This window comes from Chanos chanos, chromosome 10 (assembly GCF_902362185.1).
Source record: "Chanos chanos chromosome 10, fChaCha1.1, whole genome shotgun sequence".
NCBI classification, from domain to species: Eukaryota; Metazoa; Chordata; class Actinopteri; order Gonorynchiformes; family Chanidae; genus Chanos; species Chanos chanos.
This window is the reverse complement of record NC_044504.1, coordinates 31,623,049-31,644,296: the sequence shown is the minus strand read 5'-3', so window position 1 is coordinate 31,644,296 and position 21,248 is coordinate 31,623,049. Positions and strand designations below refer to the sequence as shown.

Here is a 21,248-nt window from a genome sequence, read left to right as displayed (position 1 = left end):
CCCCCAACAACCTCAGGCTTCCCTTTGCAGTCACACTTGTCAACAAGCTTCTCTCTGTACTGGTTTCATCAGCACAGTCATGCTAGAGCTTAGCAGTACTGTCACAAGCCAGCTTTTCTGTTAGAGCTTATCTGTATGAAATCTCTCCAGTTGTTCTCTGCTTGCGTGGTATGTGTACAGTGATTTCCCATCACACACAGATTGTCTAATAACAAAGAATGTGGGTCAAACAGACAGTGCCCTTCTTGATAACTGTAGTCCAGAACTGTTTGTGCCTTTGTTTCAGTGAATGTAGGGATTCGTTGTTAGTAAATTACAGTCATATGCAGGCTGTGTAGGGATAATGGGATAAGTGTACAGTGTATTGTGTGTGTACAGGATTAAAATATGTCTTTGTGTACATTTGTATCCTTGGTTGATTGATTGCACACAAGCGCATTTTCACACAATGTTGTTTTTTTTTCTTTCTTTCTTTTTTTGGGAAGTGGAGGTTGTTTGCTTGAGATCATTCTACTTCAACGTATTGTGATGCATGTGTGTGTCAGAAAAGTTCTGAATGTCATTTTTGTAAGGTTAGTTGTCTCCCAAATGAGCTAACATATATTCTCTCTCTCTCTCTCTCTCTCTCTCAGGTCATGGAGAGTGTAACTGTGGTGAGTGTAAGTGCCATGCTGGCTACATTGGGGACAACTGTAACTGCTCCACTGAGACATCCACATGTGTGTCTGATGACGGGCAGATCTGCAGTGGGCGTGGAAGCTGTGTATGCGGGCGCTGCCAGTGCACTGAGCCGGGTGCATTTGGAGACACATGTGAGAAGTGTCCAACTTGCCCTGATGCCTGTGGCACCAAAAGGTACAAGGCAAACAGAAATGGATGTTCATTTGAAAGTGCATACAACTCCAGTCCTGTTCCTATTTTTGTTCAATAAGCCAACACTAATCAACTGATTTAAATTGTCACGCTTATCAGACCTTGATAAGCTGTGTTGTGGATCTGTTACTGTGATAATCTCATGAATATAAGATTATATATGTTTCATATGTGTGTACAGTTCTATTGCACTACAGAGGGTTGCAATGAGGAAATTGTCAGGTCATATCTATCAACAGGTGGTGTCTTTAACTTTTGACATTGCTCTCATTCTTTTCCCTTAGTCTGGGAGTCCTCAAGGGCCTTAAAAAGGTCATCTTCATCACTCTTTGATCATGATGTAGATTCTCTGGTCAGTCCAAGATGTCATGTGATTCAAGATTGTGGTTCCTTCTAGTGGTCACACATGGCTTTTATTATGATACCTACTCAGAGTTAAATGGCTGGTTCCAAATCTGAGGATTGACCTCTTGCACTGACCAGATTTAACCGCAAGACCCTGTCAGCTGTTTACATCAATCAATGCTCTGACTTTAATTTCTTATGGCAGGGAGTGCATCGAATGCAGACTCTTTAACTCTGGCAGACTTGCTGACAATCAGACCTGTCAACGCATGTGCAAAGATGAGATCATCACCGTGGATACCCTCAGTAAGTATACAAATCAATGCGCAAATATCAAGTTTCTGTGAAGGACAGAAATGCTGTCTTCATGTATTGGAGTCCTATGTTGGCCTGAGTGCAAAACCCTTCACTTTCCCCAAAAATCTCCCTGAAGGAATTTCGTCCCCCAAACAATCCAAATGACCCCTTAAAAATGCAATGTTTTGGTGTAGCCTTGGCTTCAGTCTTAGTGTTGTTCATGCGAAGCTATTCCTCTCTGAGGATGGATCAGTGATTGTTCTGGCAAATTTGTTAAGGCTGACAGAGACATGATCTGACCCAGTGTCCTGAAAGACTTGGACCTGCTGAACACCCTGGGCCAAAGCAAACCTGGCTTGCACACTGCTTGAGAATTAGCTGCAGAACTCGAACCCAAGATCCCTGATAACACAGCTGCATAGCCTTGAACTCCTTCTCAACCAGGGCCTCCAGCAAACTTAGATATGAAAGTAAATTGTGTGCCTAACTAACATGCAGGCTACACATTTTTGATCAATATGTCCTTTTAGACATAATTTGCTTCACATTCATTCAACAAAACCCAAATGGGACTTGTGACTAAACAACAGCATTGTAGCAGTGCTAGTGGCTAGTTGTGAAATGCACTTACATTTCGACTACGACAGCAACTAACTGCTTAACTGTAGTCATTGATTATCGTATGCCTTCTCTCAGCAGGTTTTTATCCAATTCAGATGTTCTCTGATGAGTGAGAAGGCAAAACAGAGCATATGCACTCTTTATTGGAGTTTCAGTGCTTACAACAGCACTTGCATAATGGGTAATCAGTGGGGGGAAAAAACAAGCGTAAATTTCACAGGAGAGTGAAAAGATGAAGATAGCTAATATTGACTTAATCCAGAAAGTCAGATCTTCAAATCATATCTTAAGCAGCGATTTTGCTTCCAGGTCACGTGTCTGTAATTATGAGCAAAGTGGAACCCGCCATCTGTAGCAGACAGCTCTGTTTATGTTATTATCTGGCAAGTGCTAGCCTGAGCCTCTCACAACAGCATGGACTCTCCTCTGACAGTCTTTAATAACACATAGAGTCTGCAAAAGCCATCATTCTCCCTGCTCAGCTCAACCTGTTTACCTACTGTCACCTTTAATGTTATATCTCTCTCTGCCTCTAAATACGTAGCGTGTCTCTGTAACTTTGTCTTTCCCATTAATGACATTCATACCTGCTAAGTATTTATGCGAAGGTTTTGTTGTCATTGTTGTTGTTTGTTAATTTGCTCTTATTGGGGGTGGGTGGGTGAGGGGGGTATGTGCTTCCACACTTTCAAAGAAAAAATGTAGGCAGGTTGAAGCTTGTTCAACTATGCTTCATTTTAATTGGCCACGCCTTACGAGACATCTGTAAGCTAGCTAAAATCTTTTTTTGGCTAGGCACAGAAAGTTTAAGTTTCGGTTTTAGTTTTTCCAGATTGCGTTTTCATGACAGGAGGCATTTTATATATGTCTAGGAATGTATTAATAAGTTATGGTTGAAGATGCTTAATAGAGGCATGTGTCCCAGCCATTGTAGTTAATGATTCAAGGACCTAGTGAAACTATTTTAAGGCCCCTCCATGTCGCCTAGGTCTACTGCCTGAAAGGAAAACATTGAGAAGTCACTGTTTCACAACATTACTGTGCTATTTCAGACATCTGACTTCTTCCCTAATGGACTCCACATGTACATTCCGGAAACTTCTTGCAAAGCTCGAAGTTAAAGGGGGGGGGACTCCTCTGTGTCTTTGGGGCATTCAAAAAGATTTAAACATTCTGTCATCTATGATAAGCCAGTGTCCTCAACGTGGAATGCAAATATTCATCCAGAAATTATTTCACTACAAGTGATGACTTTCAATACTGTGTTGTTGGATCTGAGCTTTCTTTTTTTTTTTTTTGTCCATCTCAGTCCATCTCCCTTTGTGCTCCCGCCATAGTTTAACCAGCTGTTTTACTGAAAGGAAATGCATCCTTCTCTCTCTCTCTCTCTCTCTCTCTCTCTCTCTCTCTCTCTCTCTTTCTCTCTCTCTCTCTTTCTCTCGCTCGCTCTCTCTCTCTCTCTCTCTCCCTCTCTCTTTGTCTCTCTCTCTGTCTCCCTTCAGAATTGGATGATCCTGACTCTGTGCTATGCCTCTACAAGACGGAGAACGATTGCGTTATGAAGTTCACATACACAGAACACGCCAACGGCCAGTCCATCCTCACTGCTCTACAGGAACCAGGTCAGTGGTCAACACTCAGGAATGTCTCCTATCATTATGCACAAACACAGCTCTGGGGCTCAGGCTGCTTACACTCCATCACTTGTTTTCGAGCACATAACAGGAAAAATATGAGCCCAGCAATGACACTCTGCAAGAAAACATGCAATTAGGTACTCAGCGGAGCAGCTGACATATCTGATGAAAAAATATATTGTCCTCTCCCACAATCTTCTCTGAGTTTACTGGTACTCAATAACTCATGTGTTTAACAGACTGAATGTTTAGTCAAACTTCATTTGTGTGTTTGAGACTGTCACATTCGTCTTCTTGACACTGTGTAAATTAAAACAGGCACCTAAAAGAGATTTCTTTATCAAAGAATCTGTGTCCTGTCCACCGTAGAGTGCGCCTCTGCCCCCGACGCCCTGACTGTGCTCCTTGCAGTGGTTGGCAGTATCCTGCTGGTGGGCATCATATTGCTGGCCGCCTGGAAACTGGTCATCACCATTCACGACCGTCGCGAGTTTGCCCGCTTCCAAAGTGCCCGCTCGCGAGCGCGATATGAGATGGTAAGGACACAAATATGCACATGCTAGTGGACAATTATGAGGTAAACTAGATAAAATACTAGAAATGCTGAAATCACTAAACTAGGCGTAGAATTTAAACACTAAATTTAAAATTCTCTGTTAACAAAGACCATTAGGCTCATAACGTTTTAAAATTCATTAAAATTTTACTCTTGTTTTCATTAGTGAAGAAACCTTACTATAAAGTAGTGTTTTTCAGGGTCAGTGTTCCGTAAAAAGCCTTGAAATGCACCGCTGAATTACATACTTATGAGTGAATATCATCAAAGCAGTTATCCTCATTGCCTCAGAAGAACAAAAAGATAGACGTCTCACCAACTTAATATTATTGACAGGGGAAAAAACATTTTAAGCTGATTAAAATCAGAAGACCCCTTGGAACAGAGTAGTAAGCTGGAAGAACAAATCAGTCATGGCCATCATGCCAAGGTTTCAGTTAAAACCACCCAGTTGGTCTGTTCCACAGCTATGTGCATTTCAATGAACCCATCTGACCTACTTTCTCTCTCTCTCTCTCTCTCTCTCTCTCTCTCGCTCGTAATCATAGGCATCCAACCCTCTCTACAAACAGCCAATCTCCACTCACTTTGTGGAGACAATCTTTGACATGCCTAGCAAGTCCTACAATGGAGTAGTCCACTGATCCCTTATCTGGAGGAAGGGGTTGGAGGACACGGCAGGACCGGTCCAACCTGCATTCAATTTAGGGAGTTCAAAAAAAAAAACAAAAAAAAAAAGAACGTCATATTGAAAGACTTATGACCAAGACACAGTAAAATGAGCAAAAGAGTATTTTTGTTGCCACAAGGACCTGTTGTCTTCTTTTTTTTTCGGGAGTGTGACCAACCAAACCTTTGTTTGGTCATATGACTAACCTCAGGCCTAATGGTTTACAGCAGTACATGGATGGCATGATAACTCATGGACTCATTGTTGTGACTGGGCAAAGAACCTGATGTTATGAGCTTGAATTTTTTTTTTTAAATATGTTGGTGTGATATAATTAAGTGAAGAGAACATGTCGTATGAGGAAACTCCACGTCCACTGCCCTGGACAGCTTGAGTGCATTTGCCAATTCTACATAAGGCATGACTCCTCTAGCAGGAGGAATGCACTATACATTGTATTATGCAAAATAGTGAGGCATTGACTTTTTGTATGTATTTTTTTTTTTTTTTTACTCTGAGTGCCTTCCACTGTACCACCTTTTTTTCCCTTCAGCAAATGGAAATTATTTTACAACTGATCCCTGAAAATGTATAGATTTACAAAAATGCATATGTGATGTATTTTGTGATAATGATTTTCAAACCTTGGTACTAATATAACCAGAGCAACAATTTTCTTAGCTCTTGTTTTGCACACCTGATCTTAGATTCAGATTCATAAAGTGAAAAAGAAGAATAACATTCATCCTGGTATTGTTGTGTGTGCTTATTTGACACTCACATTTGCACATTATTCTGCTTGCTGGTCTCTGTGGGGTTTTTTTTTTTGTTGTTTTTTTTTGGGGGGGGGGGGGGGGGTGTTGTGTTGTGTGTGTGTGTGTGTGTGTGTGTCAGAGGAATCAAAAACAGTAGGGTGGAAAATGGAGTGGAAATCAAGTTCTGAGTACATTCTGTCTATACATTCTACTTTACTCCATAGTAATTATGCTTATTGACCAAAGCAGTTCTGCTGACCTGGATCTCGGTATGGGTGTGACACATTGACGTAGGCACAGGAAGAATAACTCAGAAACTGGACACAGGGTGGACTTTTGTGCATTTCGTCTCTTTCATTTGTCTCAGTCTTAAATGAGTGATGGGAAATGAGGCAAGATTGTACAGAAATGTAGGATGAGGTTGCAAAGTGGCATTAATGCTGTGTGTTAATACCCTGTGATGTGTATGTGTGTGTTTGTGTGTGAGTTAGAGAGAGAGAGAGAGAGAAGCGTATATGCGCTTCAAAGTTTTGCTTGTGAGTGAATGAAAGGGTGAAAAGGTAAGCTTGCAAAGTGTGTATGTATGCGTGTGTGTGTGTGTGTGCGCACACACACGTGCATATGTGTGTTTGTGTGGCAATGAGATTCTGAATGTGCATTACAGAATCTGTCTGCTATGTCAGAGGCAATGAGAAGCCTGTACAAAGGGCTCGGTGACTCTTCAAGCTCATTTGTGTTTTTTTGTTGGATGATCAGCAATAACACCAGCTTTCATGTATAAAGCATTAACCATATGCTCTGTCTTCCAGCTTTCTCCCAGAATGGTTTGTACGTTTGTTTTCACATAGAAAGGATTTATACAAGAACTCTGTTTTTATGGAATAAAGAGACCAGATATGAATATGTACAATAAATGCATCACTTAAATGAAAATGTGATCTTTTATTGTATTTTTCCATACTGATGTATACACACATTCCAGATGAAATGAAGTGATTCTTAAGAGATACTTTTCACCAGCCGGAGTTTATGTACCAAGACAGCTGTGAGTGAGAAGCACATCCTTTTTTTTTTTTTTTTTCTGAACTCCAGAGCAGCGATCCTCTCTGTGCTCAAAAACACCGGGTGCCCACGTGGCCTCTTTATTCTCTGATTAACATTATGTCTCTTCCCACCCATGGATCCACAAAGGTTTTTTGCCTTCAATGTGGCTGCCTTAGTCATTAATAATCATGGAAACTGACGCATATTATATTTAGCCTACCACATTGAAATGTAACAGCTAAAAATAAGTGTGTGGTGGTGGGGGGGTGGACAAATAAGCAAAGTTTCCAAACGATTTAATATCTCTTGTTGCTTAAAGAGAAAAAAAATCCACTTAAACAGTAAAACTTGAGAAATGAAACCACGTAATACGCAGTCTCACTTGTGGTGAGTATTAACGTGAATATTTAAGTCTCAAGTTCAAAGAGGCTCTCCTACACAGTCATTTAAAACAATTGTGATGTCCTCCACTGCATGCCACTATTCACTGATTTTTGAAATCTATTTTTTTTTTCTATCGATATCTCAAGCCATAGAATGCATGTTAAGGCTAACTTATCTCTCCCAGACTCATACGATGATAATTGTGACCTAATGGCAAGACTTCCATGTTCTGGCAGACCACATGGCTTTGGGTGACAGTTTGGTGTTGACAGTTAGGCGGGACCCGTAGCTGGATGTAGAAACATACCCTCTGAGCTCCTCTGCCTCTGTTCCAACTCTCTGCTGTTCTCTCGTAAATCCCTCTTTGGAGTGTTTGGTGGAGGCCTCCTCTACATCACTGGTTAGAGGCCAGAGCGCTCAGACACATGTGAAGTCATCAACTCAGGGAGAGGCCAGTGTCCCAGACAAGGGAAATGAAAGTAGGTTAACGTGTTAGTTACTGGCCGAGGAGGAGAGACCCTCAAGCTCAGATTTTTTTCCCCCCCATCTTCATCCACTTAAAGTGATAATCCAACTTTACTCCATGTCTAACATATATAAACAGCAGCACATTGTTACTGTTTGTGATGAAGACATGTGGTATGAAAATCTTGTTTTGTTTTTTTTTTGGTTGGTTGTTTTGTTTTGTTTTGTATTTCTGTTCATAATTCCATCGCTCCCTCTCTCTTGTTTATGGCTGTTTGTCTAATCAAAGAAATGCATATCTCGCAGAGTGAAATGATTTACAGATCACAGAGACAAACTGCCATGGTCATCACTATTCAAATCAGCTATTAAATCAAGCTCACAAACAGTGAATAAAGTTAATTAATGTACAGTCGATATTTGTAAGCAAGACCCCTTTATTTGACAAAGTTTAGAATGAGGGTCCGAATACATTTTCCTCTTTTGTAATTGTATCAAGTTTAATGTTACCGCTCTGTTCAAAGCTTGTCTGAGCACAAAAAGACAGCACCATAATAGTTAACAAATCAACACAGACGTTGCTTTAACTGAACAGTTAGTCTGTACGTTTCCTTCTGAATTTGATGGTTGGTGCAAACTCGTAAATAGGGTCACCATGTCATGAGAGAAACACTGTGGATATCTCCTCGGTCACACAGATGGTTTCTTAGGTCTCCTTAAATTCATGGGAAATGAGATGTGGACGGGACAGCCTGGAGAGAGGGAGTGAGATCACAGCATACGGAGCCTTAATTTCGACTGTGCACTTCAGAGGCGTAGACACATTCCTCTTGATCTGGGAAGAACGGTCTGCAGGAATGTGGAGTAAACACAGAAAAACCACATTCTCCACTGATCCATGTGTATGCTATGTGTATGTCCACGTGTCTGTGTTTGCGTGTGTGTCACACAGAGATGAATGACAGATTAGTGAGGAACTGTTTATTCTCTCAATCACATCATCCTGCAAGACTTCACTCTCATATGACAAAGTCCCCTTAGTACTGGATCAGTGTTAATGTCTTTTATGCCTCTTTCATTCATGTTGCCCTATATAGATTTTCCTCTGTCTTTGTCTGTTTTCAGACATTCTTCCTCTTTTCTCTTCCTTCTTTTCTCTTTCATTTCTCTCTTCCAACTTCTGTTTTTCCTGGAGATCGAGCATTTTCTTCCCCCTAAAAACTTTCTTTCACGTAAACGCACCATAGCCTGTTCATTAAAAGATTTGAGTGATTATTCAGAGGTCTTGTTTCGCCAGAGCAGTCTGGATGTGCCTCTTGTCTTTAAAGGGGAAACTGATAGCCACTAGTCTAGTCCCCAAATAGGCAGCACAAAGCATGTCTGAGAGGTTTACCAGCGACACTGTCTGTCTTACTCTGCCATAGCAGGAATTTCCACAACCCTCCTCATCATTACTTAGACCCTGCAACTTTACATCTGTACTGAGGTCAAAAGACACACTGATGTAGTTTCCTGTGGGGACATCAACGGTTAGTGACTTTACCAGTATAGAGGACCTAATACCATTTCCATACCTTTTGCGTGAGACAATACCATCTGAATGACATGTATGTTATGCTTTAGATACAAATATTAACAATGATTTCAACCGTTATGGTTCTGTGATTCAGCAAGCTGTCCTTGGCTAGGTTTTAACTGATATGTGTATGTACAAATAGATCATTGTGGAAAAATACCAAACTGAATGTAAAAATGTCTCAGCTAGTAAGCCCTTTCTCTTCGAAACAGCTTCAGTCTCTCTTGAAATTCTTTTTTTCCAGTGAGTATTTTTTTTCAGAAATGAATGTCTCCAGATCACCAGGGGATGGAGGCAGAATCTACGACTTCCCATAAGGGTTTGTTCCTGTTTAGATGTAGTGGTTTTGGAGGCCATGGAAGATGTTTGACTTAATCTTGGTGTTAATGAAACCACTGATGAATGCGTTTAGCCATCTGTACGTGATCATTGTTAGAATAGGGCAGCATCTCGATGGAAACCGTAGGGTGCACCAAGTCACCTGAAATGGTTTTTGCTTACTTTGGCCATAATTCCACCATGCAGGGTAATAAAAGAGCTCAGTAACTCTCGTGAAATTCACTGCCATGTTTACGGTTATGTGGTTTAAAGCCTCCCTCAGTTTTAACACAAACCTGTTCATATACAGGAAAACACATAAGACCATGTAACTTTTTTTTCCCACCGTTCAGAAATCCAGGTTTTGTGCTACTGTGCCAAATTATTTTCTCCAAGGTCTTGACACAGAGTTCTTTAGGTTGTTGTTGAGGGAATCTCCATGGTAGTGTAGATTTAGCTCTTTGATCATCTCTATGATAAATTTTGTCATAATCTCACTGTTGTTCAATGATTTGAAACCACTTTTCCATTCGGTGTGTCAGTCTCTGACAGTGAACTGCAACAGGTGACCACTTTTTCTCTTTCTTGATGTGTGTGTGTGTGTTTCCCCCTTGTTTGACATCATCATTTTTGACACATGCTAGGTATTTTTTCCATTTCTTTGACTGATGTACTTGCATTTATACAGATCCAAGAGACATTTCTTTGTCAGTCAAAATTTGTTAAAAGTCTCTTGGTGCCTTAGAGACTCATACATTAAAACATTCATTTTAAGGCATCAGCTAAACTTTGACTCTGTTAAATTCTACAACCAGTTATTTATTTTGTATTGCACATCTGCCTGGCATGTATCATGACAACCTGCAAACACATTCAACACTAATCATTGTTTTCAGTTTCTGTGTATTATTAGGTTTTGAGTCTAACTCTAAATTATCCCAATAAAACACACACAAACCCTTTTAGTGTCACTTTTTGACGCAAACACTTTGTTTTAAGGCTGTGGCCTAGTTTCCATGGTTGGTACCAGGGACAATATGGGAAATGGTGACTTTTGCAGGAGAGGTGACATTTATTTTGGCATCCCTAAGCAACGACATTGCCATCTGCTGTGCTATGTTCAATCCCAGAGTCCGAGCTTGACTCCACGCCTGCTGTTCTGTGCATCTCACTTTTTTTATTCGCCGCACTAAAACATGTGCCAGGTTTGTCCTGTGATATTTGGAAGTCTCTCAAGCCAACAATCCAAAATAAACAAATTAATGCTCTATTTTGTTATTCGTCTGCTCGCAAATTAAGAACTTTGGATGTGTTTTTGTAAGCCTGAGTGTTTTTCATGCATGTCACAGTGCAACTGACTTAATTCTGTTCAGTCTTTTTTAGAAGAAACTTTCTCATGAGAATTAGGGTTTGTACTCCAGAAGATGTACAGAATCAGAGAACATACTATTCCGCTTCAGTTCAGTTTAGCATGAATAAATGGCGCCATCTTCTGGTCATAATTAAATCTAATGCTTTATCACTCCCAATAAAGTTGGCGTCAAAGCTATCTATATTATAAGTAATTATAAGTAATAAAATCATGACAGCATAGCTTATTTTAGTTAAACAGCAATCCTTTATTACACATAAATCAAAAGAATGTGATGATCCAACCTCTGGGAGAATTTTAGAGTAAGATATGTAAATAAATTTTACATTAATACAATTTTAGTTCTCTAATGCCATCTGCTGGTGGAGTACTGAACAAGCTGTCTAAAATCGTAAGTGCAATTAGAAGACCGAATTCATTCAGATTTTTACAGTTTATAAATATTTATTGCAGTAGGGTGTATATCATGCCTAATGTTTATAATAATTACATCACATTTACTGTGCATAATATAGGTTAATTCAGACAGATGATGGGTGTGGATATTTGCCTTGGCTGAACCATCAGTGAGTGGGTGAATGTCTCATTTCATTCTCAGCCATCACTTTCATAGATCACAAGAGAGAAAAGTGAAATGCACTTTACTGTCCATGAGTCACACTAACCATTGCTGTTCCACCCTATTTGTGTGTGGGTTTTTTCTCAGTGTGTTTTTGTGTGTGTGTGTGTGTGTGTAGTGTAATGTGTGTATTGCCATGCTGTCATGGTCTACTGACCCACAGAAAACACCACCTTCAGTCTGGCACACTCATTAGTTAGAGGAACATTAAATCATGAAGTAGCAGGCTCTGAACACCACTGCAAAAACAGCAGTGAACAAAGAAGCCCTCATCTCTTCTTTGTAGTCCAATGTCTAAAGGGTTAACTACACAATAGCTTGCTGTCCCCAGATCTGGACAACAGAGGCCACGGTACTCAAGAGCATGACTGGCGTCCCGGAGGCTGTAACTACAGTTTCGTTTACATGCGCTGATTAACAGACGGTAAGATTCAAGGCTCTTTAAAGACCAGCGTGGGTTGTTTCCCATCTATATGACCTTATCATGAACTCCGCACCATCTCAAGATCTATTAGTAAGACAGCAGTGGGAGACTGATCTAGACCATGAGTTTCAGGATGATGAGGGGGACGAAGTTTTGGACAGAATCCATTCCTCCTCCATCTGCGCCCGCCGCAGGCTTATCCAGCTTAAGCTCGTTCACCGAATATACTGGACCCAGGTCAGGCTGTCCAAAATTAAACCTGACATTAACCCCGTATGCGATAGATGCAGCTAGGCACCAGCAACATGTACATGTTCTGCCTCTGCCCCACATTGTTTACCCTCTGGAAGCCAGTTATTGACTCTATTTCTAAAGCATTAAAAACAGTCATTGACCCTTCCCCATTCATCGCTCTCCTTGGCCTCTCACCCAAAAACATTCCTCTCTCTAACTCTCAGAAAGATTATTTGGTCTTTGCCACCCTAATTGCCAAACGGTTGATTCTCATGAACTGGAAGTCTACTCAGCCACCTTCTTATATACACTGGACGAGAGATTTAATGAGTTACCTGCATCCTGAAAAGATTAGATATACGTGACAAGGCAAGGCAGAGAAATTTCATCTCATTTAGGTTCCATTTATCTCTCTCTTCTCCTCTCTCAGCGCCGACGAGTTCACTCCTAACTCCTCAAGTCTAACTCACTCTCGACTACCTCCATGATCTTAAAGCAACCTCATACAAACGTCCAGAGATATCAGCGCCCCCCTCCCCCCTTTTTTTAAATCAATGTATTTATCTATACATTTATTTATTTGGAAGTTTTGTTTTGCTTTAGGTGTGTGTACTTTTTCTGTTGGGGTAGTATCTATGTCAGTTGTTGCTGTCTGGAGGGGAGAGGGGATTGTTCTGTGTTAAATCTTTGCCAGCTATTGTTTTCTTTTTTCTTCTTATTTACACGAAAACAATAAAACAAAGTTTGACAAAAAAAATAAATAAAAAGCCCACATAGTTGTTTACTGATGACTGATTTCATTTAATCTTTTTTTGTTTATTTTTTTCTTAGTGAATTCGAATGAAGATATTCTGATATCTCAGTGATATCCAGGCGAAATCTGATTTAATTTTTGGAACTCAGTCATAATTTAGACCACATCCAATACACACTCCATGTTACATCAACCAGATGGCTTATCTAGAATAGAGAATAGCAGTGTGGGGTAAAATAACATTGATTCAACACTGATTCAGCATTTCCCATTAACTGAGAATCATCTTGGATACTTTACAAAAGATCTGCACTCCACTGACCATGGAAATTAATGGTTGGAGCATGGGGCCACAAGGCTGTCTAACAGAACCTGACAATGTTAATTACACACACTCACACACACACACACACACACACACACACACACACACACACATTACAGCTAGGATGTGAATCATCCCATAAAAACTGCATTAAGATGGAGTCTACTGAAGTTGTGGCTCTATGTCATCCACACACCCATTCACATTCTCATGGAAATAATCAATGTTCAAACGGAAATTAAACCTAATGAAATATACAATAAGGTTCCAGAGAATAAACGGTGAATGATTCAGCACCTCAGGCTGAGAGCAGAGGAGAGGCTAAGACAGAGAAAGCTGCAACCAATTATCCTTTACTGCCCACCAAAAACATCTCATACACCAATTATGGCGTCATCTCAAAATATTTTTGGACAAGAAACCTAATAGTCATTTCAGAACATGCATCTGAAAGTATAGAAAGATGCGGATGGCCGGAGCATACTTAATTTCAGTCAAACCTTTAAGTCTCTATGGTCAGTTTTGGAAATACACAACGCAGACTGCTCAACTCAAATGCCTAGTAATTAGAAAACACATACACTAATTAGTGAGGCTTTTGGGTATTTAGGCAAGTACAGCTTCTGAAGTCAAGTAGATGCCCCAAATTAAGAAATGCCTTAGTTCTAACATTTGCTTCACATCACTTAAAAGAAAATATCAGGTTTCCCCTAAGCAAGACTGGGTTGGGACAGTACTTCTTTTAAAACCAACGCTTAAGGAGCATGTCTAGTTAACTGTACTCTATTTTCAGGTGCAAAGTCGGCTTCAGTACTTTCAGCTACAGAATAACTTGTTAAATATGGAATAAGTTGCATAACCTGGTATTGTGGTCTCCTAAGATGCAGATTTTTCTCCCTTTTTCTCTAGAATGATATTGTCCAGTATTCAGTCAGCACGATGACAGTTGGCAGGCTGTCTTCATTTTTTTTTTTTTTTTAACCAAGTCACAATTTATGCGTATCAAGTTTTAAATCAGAATTCTTCGGCTTTAAGCGATCGAATGTAGTGTGAGTTTAGCTCTGGGTAGTCGACATGACCGTATAACAGTCAGCCAGGTCCTGTTTGTAATATAGAAAAGTGCTTTTGGTCTCCTCTGTTACACATTTGGTATTTGGTACAGTTGCGAAAAAAGTTTCCCGTTAAGTCATTGGCACTGAAACTTAACAGAAAATACGGCATGTATTTTCTGGATTGACGAACGTCAGACCCCCCGGGGTCCCCTGGGGGTGCCCCAAGCTATTGGACAAAGCTATTTAAACTTGGTGTGCAGATGTTATGGTCAGCCCATCGAAAGCGGTAGCAGCTGCCGTCACTGTGCGCGCCAGGGAGACATTAGCAATGCGCATTTTCATTGTCATCCTGGTTTTAGTTTTCGTCTCGAAGGAGGCTCAAGCTTGGGGTTTCAAGAATGGAGTACTTCATAACTCAATTTGGCTGGGTAAATTCTTCTTCTTATTTTTGGTGTATTCGGTTAAACTGTATCTAGATGATGTATGTAGTATTTTCTTAAACCACAATTTCTTCCCAAAGTTTTCGTCTATTTGTTTGGATAACATAGTTCGGTAACATCTTTCGAAAAATATTGTCAGAAAATACCTTTCAGAATTTGAAATGACTGAAGGTGTTGGTTGAGCTCGAAATCGAATACTATTTAAAGATAATAAAATGTAAAGGTAATAAAATTAAGTAAACAACGAATGTGTTTTATTGTTTGTGTATTTATTTTTCCATTGCATATGAGAACATATATAATATGACGCTTGGAGTTCAGTTTACACTGACAAGAAATAAGTAAGAAACACAAGAGTGTCTCCATTATTCACTCTGTGTGTGTGTGTGTGTGTGTGCGTGTGTGTGTTGGAATAGACCCACAGAGGGACAGATATACTGACAGCCTTTCCAGTGCTGAGATACTGACAGTTGGCTCTGAGGGGCTCTTGTAAACATGAGGAAATGACTTCACTCTGTGAAAGGGTACTGTAATGTTAATACACAAGAGCGAGCCATTAATGACCCTCAACATTTAAAACATGTCATCAATGTTACCCTTCCCAAGAGGCCATATCTGTGAGAACAATAATGTTTGGTGAACAAAATGCTCTCTGTTCTCAGGCTGTCAGGCTGAATTTAATGGTGTTCTTGTTTGTCTCGCTTACACTGTGGGTGTAGGCATTCACGTAAGAGTATGTATTTTATATGTATTGTAAAGATGTAAAGTGTTTTGGCAGTAAACTCTTTTAATAGAAAGAGCTCTATGTCTGATGAACTTAATGGCTTAGGCTTGCCCACTAGCGCACATCTGGAAGATATAAAAAGACGTATTTACCATTGTGCGTCACTGGCTTTCTTGCAATCGTGATTTCCTTGAACAGTGGGACACAGGGGGTTGTTTGGCCCCATGATAGTCAACAGAGCTAGCAAAGTGAAAAGACCGGCTTATGACTAATTTGGTGTAGTGTTCAAGTTCCACAGGGTCATGCATGCATGATGTCAAAACAAGTTCAAAGCAGCATGTGGCTATGAAAATCCAGGAGCACAACAACTGCCAGTGGAAAGATGCAAATCCTCACTCCTTTCAGTTCCCAACACATTCATGCCACTGAGTATATTTTTTCAGTGTTTTTGTACATATAGAGCAGGCTATAGAGACCTTCACCGTGATTCCTGTTGCATTAGTTCCTTATACATCTCAGGTTTCCTCTTAGACGACTCGTCATATGACGCACTGGGATACTGAGCAGACCCTACTGGTTTCGGTGATGTGTACTAGGATACTTTGACAGCTGGAATTGCGCTAATTGAGAAGTTTCCTCTCTCCTCAGAACAAGCAGCTGGAGTTTACCACCGGGAATCTCGCAAAGGGAGATATCAGCTGACCTACAAAGAAGCCAAGGCAGTGTGTAAATACGAGGGGGGAACTTTAGCCACTTATGATCAGCTAGAGGCCGCCCGCCAAATAGGTCTGTATCACCCCTCCATATCTTGCTCTATTCCAGTACTAGTGAGAACTAAAGTGGAGGTTGTGGCCCAAGGTTTAGCTGTTGAGAAATGTGGGGTGTCAACACTTGGATCCTATCAGTACTGTCTGTTATAAACAGAAGTGAAATGGAGTTTTAAACTTAAACTACGTCTGAATCTCTTGACATGAAGTCAGAGGGTATAGGTTGCAGTTTTTCCTCAAAACCTGTAAAAGAAATAGTTTACATCTGTTTTCCCTCTCAATCACCTATATGTGTTCTCTTGGAATCATTCACTAATTATGTATTCAGTGTATCAGATCACACACATCCAGGATGACAGATCTCTTAAGATAATTTTTCGTTTGTGCTGTATGGTCATCTTGAATGCTGTTTGAATGGTAACATTTGTCTGGTTGGATAAGGGATTTCCCATGGCTGAAGAAATAGGTTGGAACCAGGACTTGGATACAATCCCTAACCACTACAGTGTCTGGGATACGTACTGCCTTATGGCAGACTTCCCAGGAGGTCTGGTCTTACACTGTCCAGCTCTGGTTCTCAAGTGTGCCAGAGACTTTGACCAAACAGGAGGCCTTTTTGCTTTATCCCTTGTGAAGGTTTCCCACAATTACGAAGCTTTGATCAACCTTGTTCTACCTTTGAGACATATTGTTTGCAGAGCTGATTGCCTATTTCAAATAAGATAGTTATCTGTACATGAAGATTGGTTTCATCGATTGGATCAAATCAGAAACAATAATCAGAAACAATAATGAGATGTGATTATTGTCTGTATAAAGAAGATCATTGCCTGTGATGGGGCTACCAGAAGATATGTGTTGGGTACTAACCACTTTCAATTGAGTTATAATAAGAATTAATGATATCAAATGATCAGTTCTACTCAAGGAATTTTTCGTCATCTTGTTGAGTATGTCTTTTAAGGCTTTAAGTCAATGAAAAATATGCACAAAAGAAAAAAAAATTATGAGAATTGTTTGTTTCTCTTCCTAAGCAGCATTGTAAAGCATTTGTTCCATTGATGTTTCGTGTATCTGCTCTCTTTGACATAGGTTTTCATGTGTGTGCAGCTGGATGGTTTGACAAAGGACGTGTTGGATATCCTATTGTCAAAGCTGGTTCTAATTGTGGTTTTGGGAAAACTGGAATAATTGATTATGGTTATAGAGTCAACAAAAGTGAGAGATGGGATGTCTACTGCTACAACCCTCATGGTGAGTAAGAGTGTGACAAATGGCAGTTAGGCAATACTGGACAGGATGTCAGCTGAACATAGAGAATTATGAGACTGAGACATTTGTGCTTTGCATCAGAGTGAAACTTCACCAACAGCTATATATCACTGACAGACACACATGTGTACATAGAAGTCACACTCAACACCAGTCTGGAGAGCCCCCAAGAACAATATTTTGTTCTTGTGTACACCCTGACAAAATTCTTGTAATTTTTTTTTTTTTTTTTACAAGGCTTGGAGAACATTAAGTATTGGCTCCAAATCTGAGATTTGGCCACTGTGCTACTGCAAAGCCAAAGCAGCTTGAAGTTGGCTACAGTATGCCTACTTCAAATTTATGGTGTTAACGGTTTGTTATAAAGAACTTCCTCACAAGGAAACGATTTCAGCCAACATTTTCCCATGGAATCTGGTTGTAAATGCCCATTTTTACCCATTGTCCTGTTAGTGCAGTATTAATACATAACAGATTCATTTTTAGGCACTGATTAATGGTAATATTTGACCAAGATGCACTCTGAATACCTGTTCTCCATTGATAACAGTTCACTGCTGAACTGGGCTTAATCCCTGTCCATGAAACCATCCACCAACAAGACCAGTTCCTTATTCTAAATGGAAATCGCATACTCTGTATTTCTTAAAAAAACAATCTCTGATTTTAGTAAGCATGGTGTAATCATTTAAAAAAAGTTATTAAGAACAAGAAACTCATCCTTCATGTGTGAGAGCACCCCTCTCAAGATCTGATCACGCTTAAATTTTTTTTTTGTTTTGTTTTGGTCATTTAGCGCCGTTGTATTTGAATGTTGCATGACCACATGGAGAGCATGTCACCACATTATTCATATTCAGAGAGGCTTTCATCACAGTCATGGGCATGAATCCCACGAAAGGTCTCCCTCAGCTGCCTTCGATTTACAGAGTACATGGTTTAATCTTACAGGGGAAAATTGCTCCAAATTACTCTGAATTCCTGCATTTTGTCTCTTGCTCCTATGAGACAGCTTCACATTCTAGTCTACACACAATGAATTCATTATTTTACTGGGGTGGGGGGGGATGTTTAATTATTATATAATTATTAGCAAATTAATGGTCAATTATTAATCAAAGTATACATATTTTAAATTTACATGCACATGTACAGTATTTTATAAGTAAATGGTACATTGAGTAGGATCAATAAGCAATAACCCTTGATACGGCTGTTTCATGGTCTGTGTAATAATCCTCATATATATTGATCATGTTCATAGCCACAGAGCTCTTCAAACAATTAAAAGTACAATTCAAAAAAGATGCTCGCTGTTTTACCCATGTGTTTCATAAGTATGTGGAGAATTTCACTTCATTTTCAAATACAAAGCAAATATATACATTTTTCAACTCATATTTCTGTGAATGTTTTCCTCTGTCTCAAACATGCCGTCTCTCCGTTCCTGTTGACAGCGAAAGAGTGTGGTGGAGTGCACACAGATCAGCAGAAGGTTTTCCACTCCCCTGGATATCCAGAGGGATATCAGGACGAACAGATCTGCTACTGGCATATTCGTGTGCGCTATGGTCAGAGGATCAGACTGCACTTCCTGGACTTTGATATTGAGGATGACACAGCCTGCCTCAGTGACTACCTTGAGATTTATGATAGTTACGATGATGTTGCTGGCTTTGCTGGAAGGTGACTCATTGTCAGCTATTTGAATATGTGCATGAACAACTGCACGTTCCCGTCATTCATCTGGCACAGTTTTTTTTTTTTTTATGATGGTGATCTTGCCAAAACATTAATGTGGTTATGAATTTTCAGAGCTGATTAGAAAATCATAAGTGTGGTATGGTACATAATGTTGGTATCATGCCTATGTTTGTGTCATGCACCTTCGAATCCCAAGCGTGATATTCGGGAACCATGTGCTCTCATGTTTAAACTGACTTTTTATGATGACCGACCTGGTTTCATACATGATCATGTTTTGTTTTTTCATGCCTAGGTTCTGTGGAGATGAGTTACCAGAGGACTTTATCAGTACAGGTATAATTTTACAAATTACTCATCTTAATTTTGCATATGCTTATTCATGCATGTTTACCTTGAAAATGTCTGACATTTTCTGACAGTTAAAGTGCAGATTTCTGTTTGTTTTGCTGTAGTGCACACTCACCACCTTACGACAACGTTTTATGATAATATCTCTTTATGATAACAAGTGAATAAGATACACTTCTTACACAAAGATAAATCATTAAATCATTGATTCCAAGCTATTACATATCCTGAAATGTTTCATGCACCATCTCATCACTGGTCATGTTTTTATCACCAAGGTAACGTCATGACTCTGAAGTTCATCTCGGATGCTTCAGTGACAGCTGGTGGTTTTCAGCTGGAGTACATCGCTGTGGATTCCTCCACCATCTCAGAAAATTATACTGACTCCTACACTTGACCAGTGTCTTGATAGATCATCCATTAATATTTTGTATTTATACAGTCTCTGTTTAGTACTTGTATGAATACAGTCTGCATTTCATAAAAAATGTTCTTAGTCATTTACCCTGTGTTTGTGCTCTTTGCTGTCAGTTGAAATTCAATGACTGAAAGCTAATTTGCTTTAAAAAGTGAAACAAGACATTTAAAATGTTATTGTTTACCAGTTTAATGTCCCGTATTCCTCTGTTTGGACTCTGACCCCATTTCATTTCAATGTATTTTGTCATTTTTAGCTATGTATTTAGAGACATTGTTTCGTGTAACCCTGACGATTTAAGTTTGTTTAAAGGTAAAAATGTTAAATTAATAAATTTAATAAACAAGGGCAAGTTCGAATTTTATACTATATTTATCTTAAAACGTTTTAATCACTTTCCGTATCCTATTCTTGATGAACTACAAATTTTATTATGCATAAGTGGGTGGTGGTTACGTAGCATTAAAAGTGACGTCAACGGCGTACGTTGTTTGGCGCCAGCGTTTTCGCGGGGCAGAGATACGCAGAGGGAATCTAAAAAAAGTTGATGCGTCCTATAAATAAACTGTATGCCACGATCAATTTGAAGAGTCCTGTGAAGTTCGAAATTCATGGTCTCTTTACGTATCACTGTATTTCGACAACAACACTGAGGTGAGGAAGCATTAAATTTTTGCTGCGCATGTTAACTTAGGCACTCATGGGAGGAGGCTAGCTAACCATCATGCTTAGGAGCACCCAGATGATAGCTGGCTTGGTAGCTAACTGTTTGAAAACCCTGTTATTTACAGTTCCTTCTGCATATTTTGGAGCTTATGTTGCAACGTTTGAAAAATTGGCGATGTAGCTCGATGACGTGTTATTTTTAACTTAATGTTTGCTGTGTAAGCATGCAGCAAAGTGAAAAGAGGTATTTCGCCAAAGTAGCTGCATTGTTTACACGCGTTTAGGGATGTTGGCGCAGCAAAACATCCATTGGATTGGAAATACATACCCGATTTATTTATGGGGAAACTAATGAACTGTGAATGCAAGCACAACCTGGTAAGTCAGTTCTCAGTACAGCTAGTTAGCTATCGAACTTGCTAACTAGAGCCAGATTTGTGAAGGCTGGCAAAAGGTCCTGTCTGGGTACAAGACTTGAGGTAATAAGACGACTGCCATAGTTTCTGTGGCAGAATCCGTATGTTTATCAGTCCCAAAGCCTTATTCTGAAGTAGTCTGCCCTCGCATTTCCTTCGGCATTTC

At 39.8% G+C, this 21,248-nt stretch overlaps 2 protein-coding genes across 2 annotated transcripts in view; both read left to right on the top strand.

The window, feature by feature from the left end:
• The window catches only part of itgb5 (integrin, beta 5), a 34,018-nt gene extending 28,568 nt beyond the window's left edge, over nucleotides 1-5,450 (top strand). Inside the window, exons 11-15 of the mRNA XM_030786013.1 lie at nucleotides 633-855; nucleotides 1,424-1,524; nucleotides 3,639-3,758; nucleotides 4,143-4,309; nucleotides 4,878-5,450. Of these exons, the coding sequence (XP_030641873.1) occupies nucleotides 633-855; nucleotides 1,424-1,524; nucleotides 3,639-3,758; nucleotides 4,143-4,309; nucleotides 4,878-4,973 (707 nt within the window). The 3' untranslated portion in view covers nucleotides 4,974-5,450. The remainder of the gene's footprint in view (nucleotides 1-632; nucleotides 856-1,423; nucleotides 1,525-3,638; nucleotides 3,759-4,142; nucleotides 4,310-4,877) is intronic.
• Nucleotides 5,451-14,649: 9,199 nt separating this feature from the next.
• On the top strand, nucleotides 14,650-19,979 carry tnfaip6 (tumor necrosis factor, alpha-induced protein 6). Its single transcript, XM_030787250.1, has 6 exons — nucleotides 14,650-14,749; nucleotides 16,134-16,271; nucleotides 17,345-17,506; nucleotides 18,982-19,210; nucleotides 19,524-19,564; nucleotides 19,858-19,979. Exons 1-6 carry the CDS (start codon nucleotides 14,650-14,652, stop codon nucleotides 19,977-19,979), a joined length of 792 nt encoding a protein of 263 aa, XP_030643110.1.
• The last annotated feature ends 1,269 nt before the right edge of the window (nucleotides 19,980-21,248 follow it).

Coding starts and splice junctions, on each gene's coding strand:
- tnfaip6 (XM_030787250.1), top strand. CDS start 14,650: ATGCGCATTTTCATTGTCATCCTGGTTTTAGTTTTCGTCTCGAAGGAG. Junction 17,507..18,981: donor CTACTGCTACAACCCTCATG/GTGAGTAAGAGT, acceptor TCCTGTTGACAG/CGAAAGAGTGTGGTGGAGTG. Junction 19,565..19,857: donor AGAGGACTTTATCAGTACAG/GTATAATTTTAC, acceptor TTTATCACCAAG/GTAACGTCATGACTCTGAAG.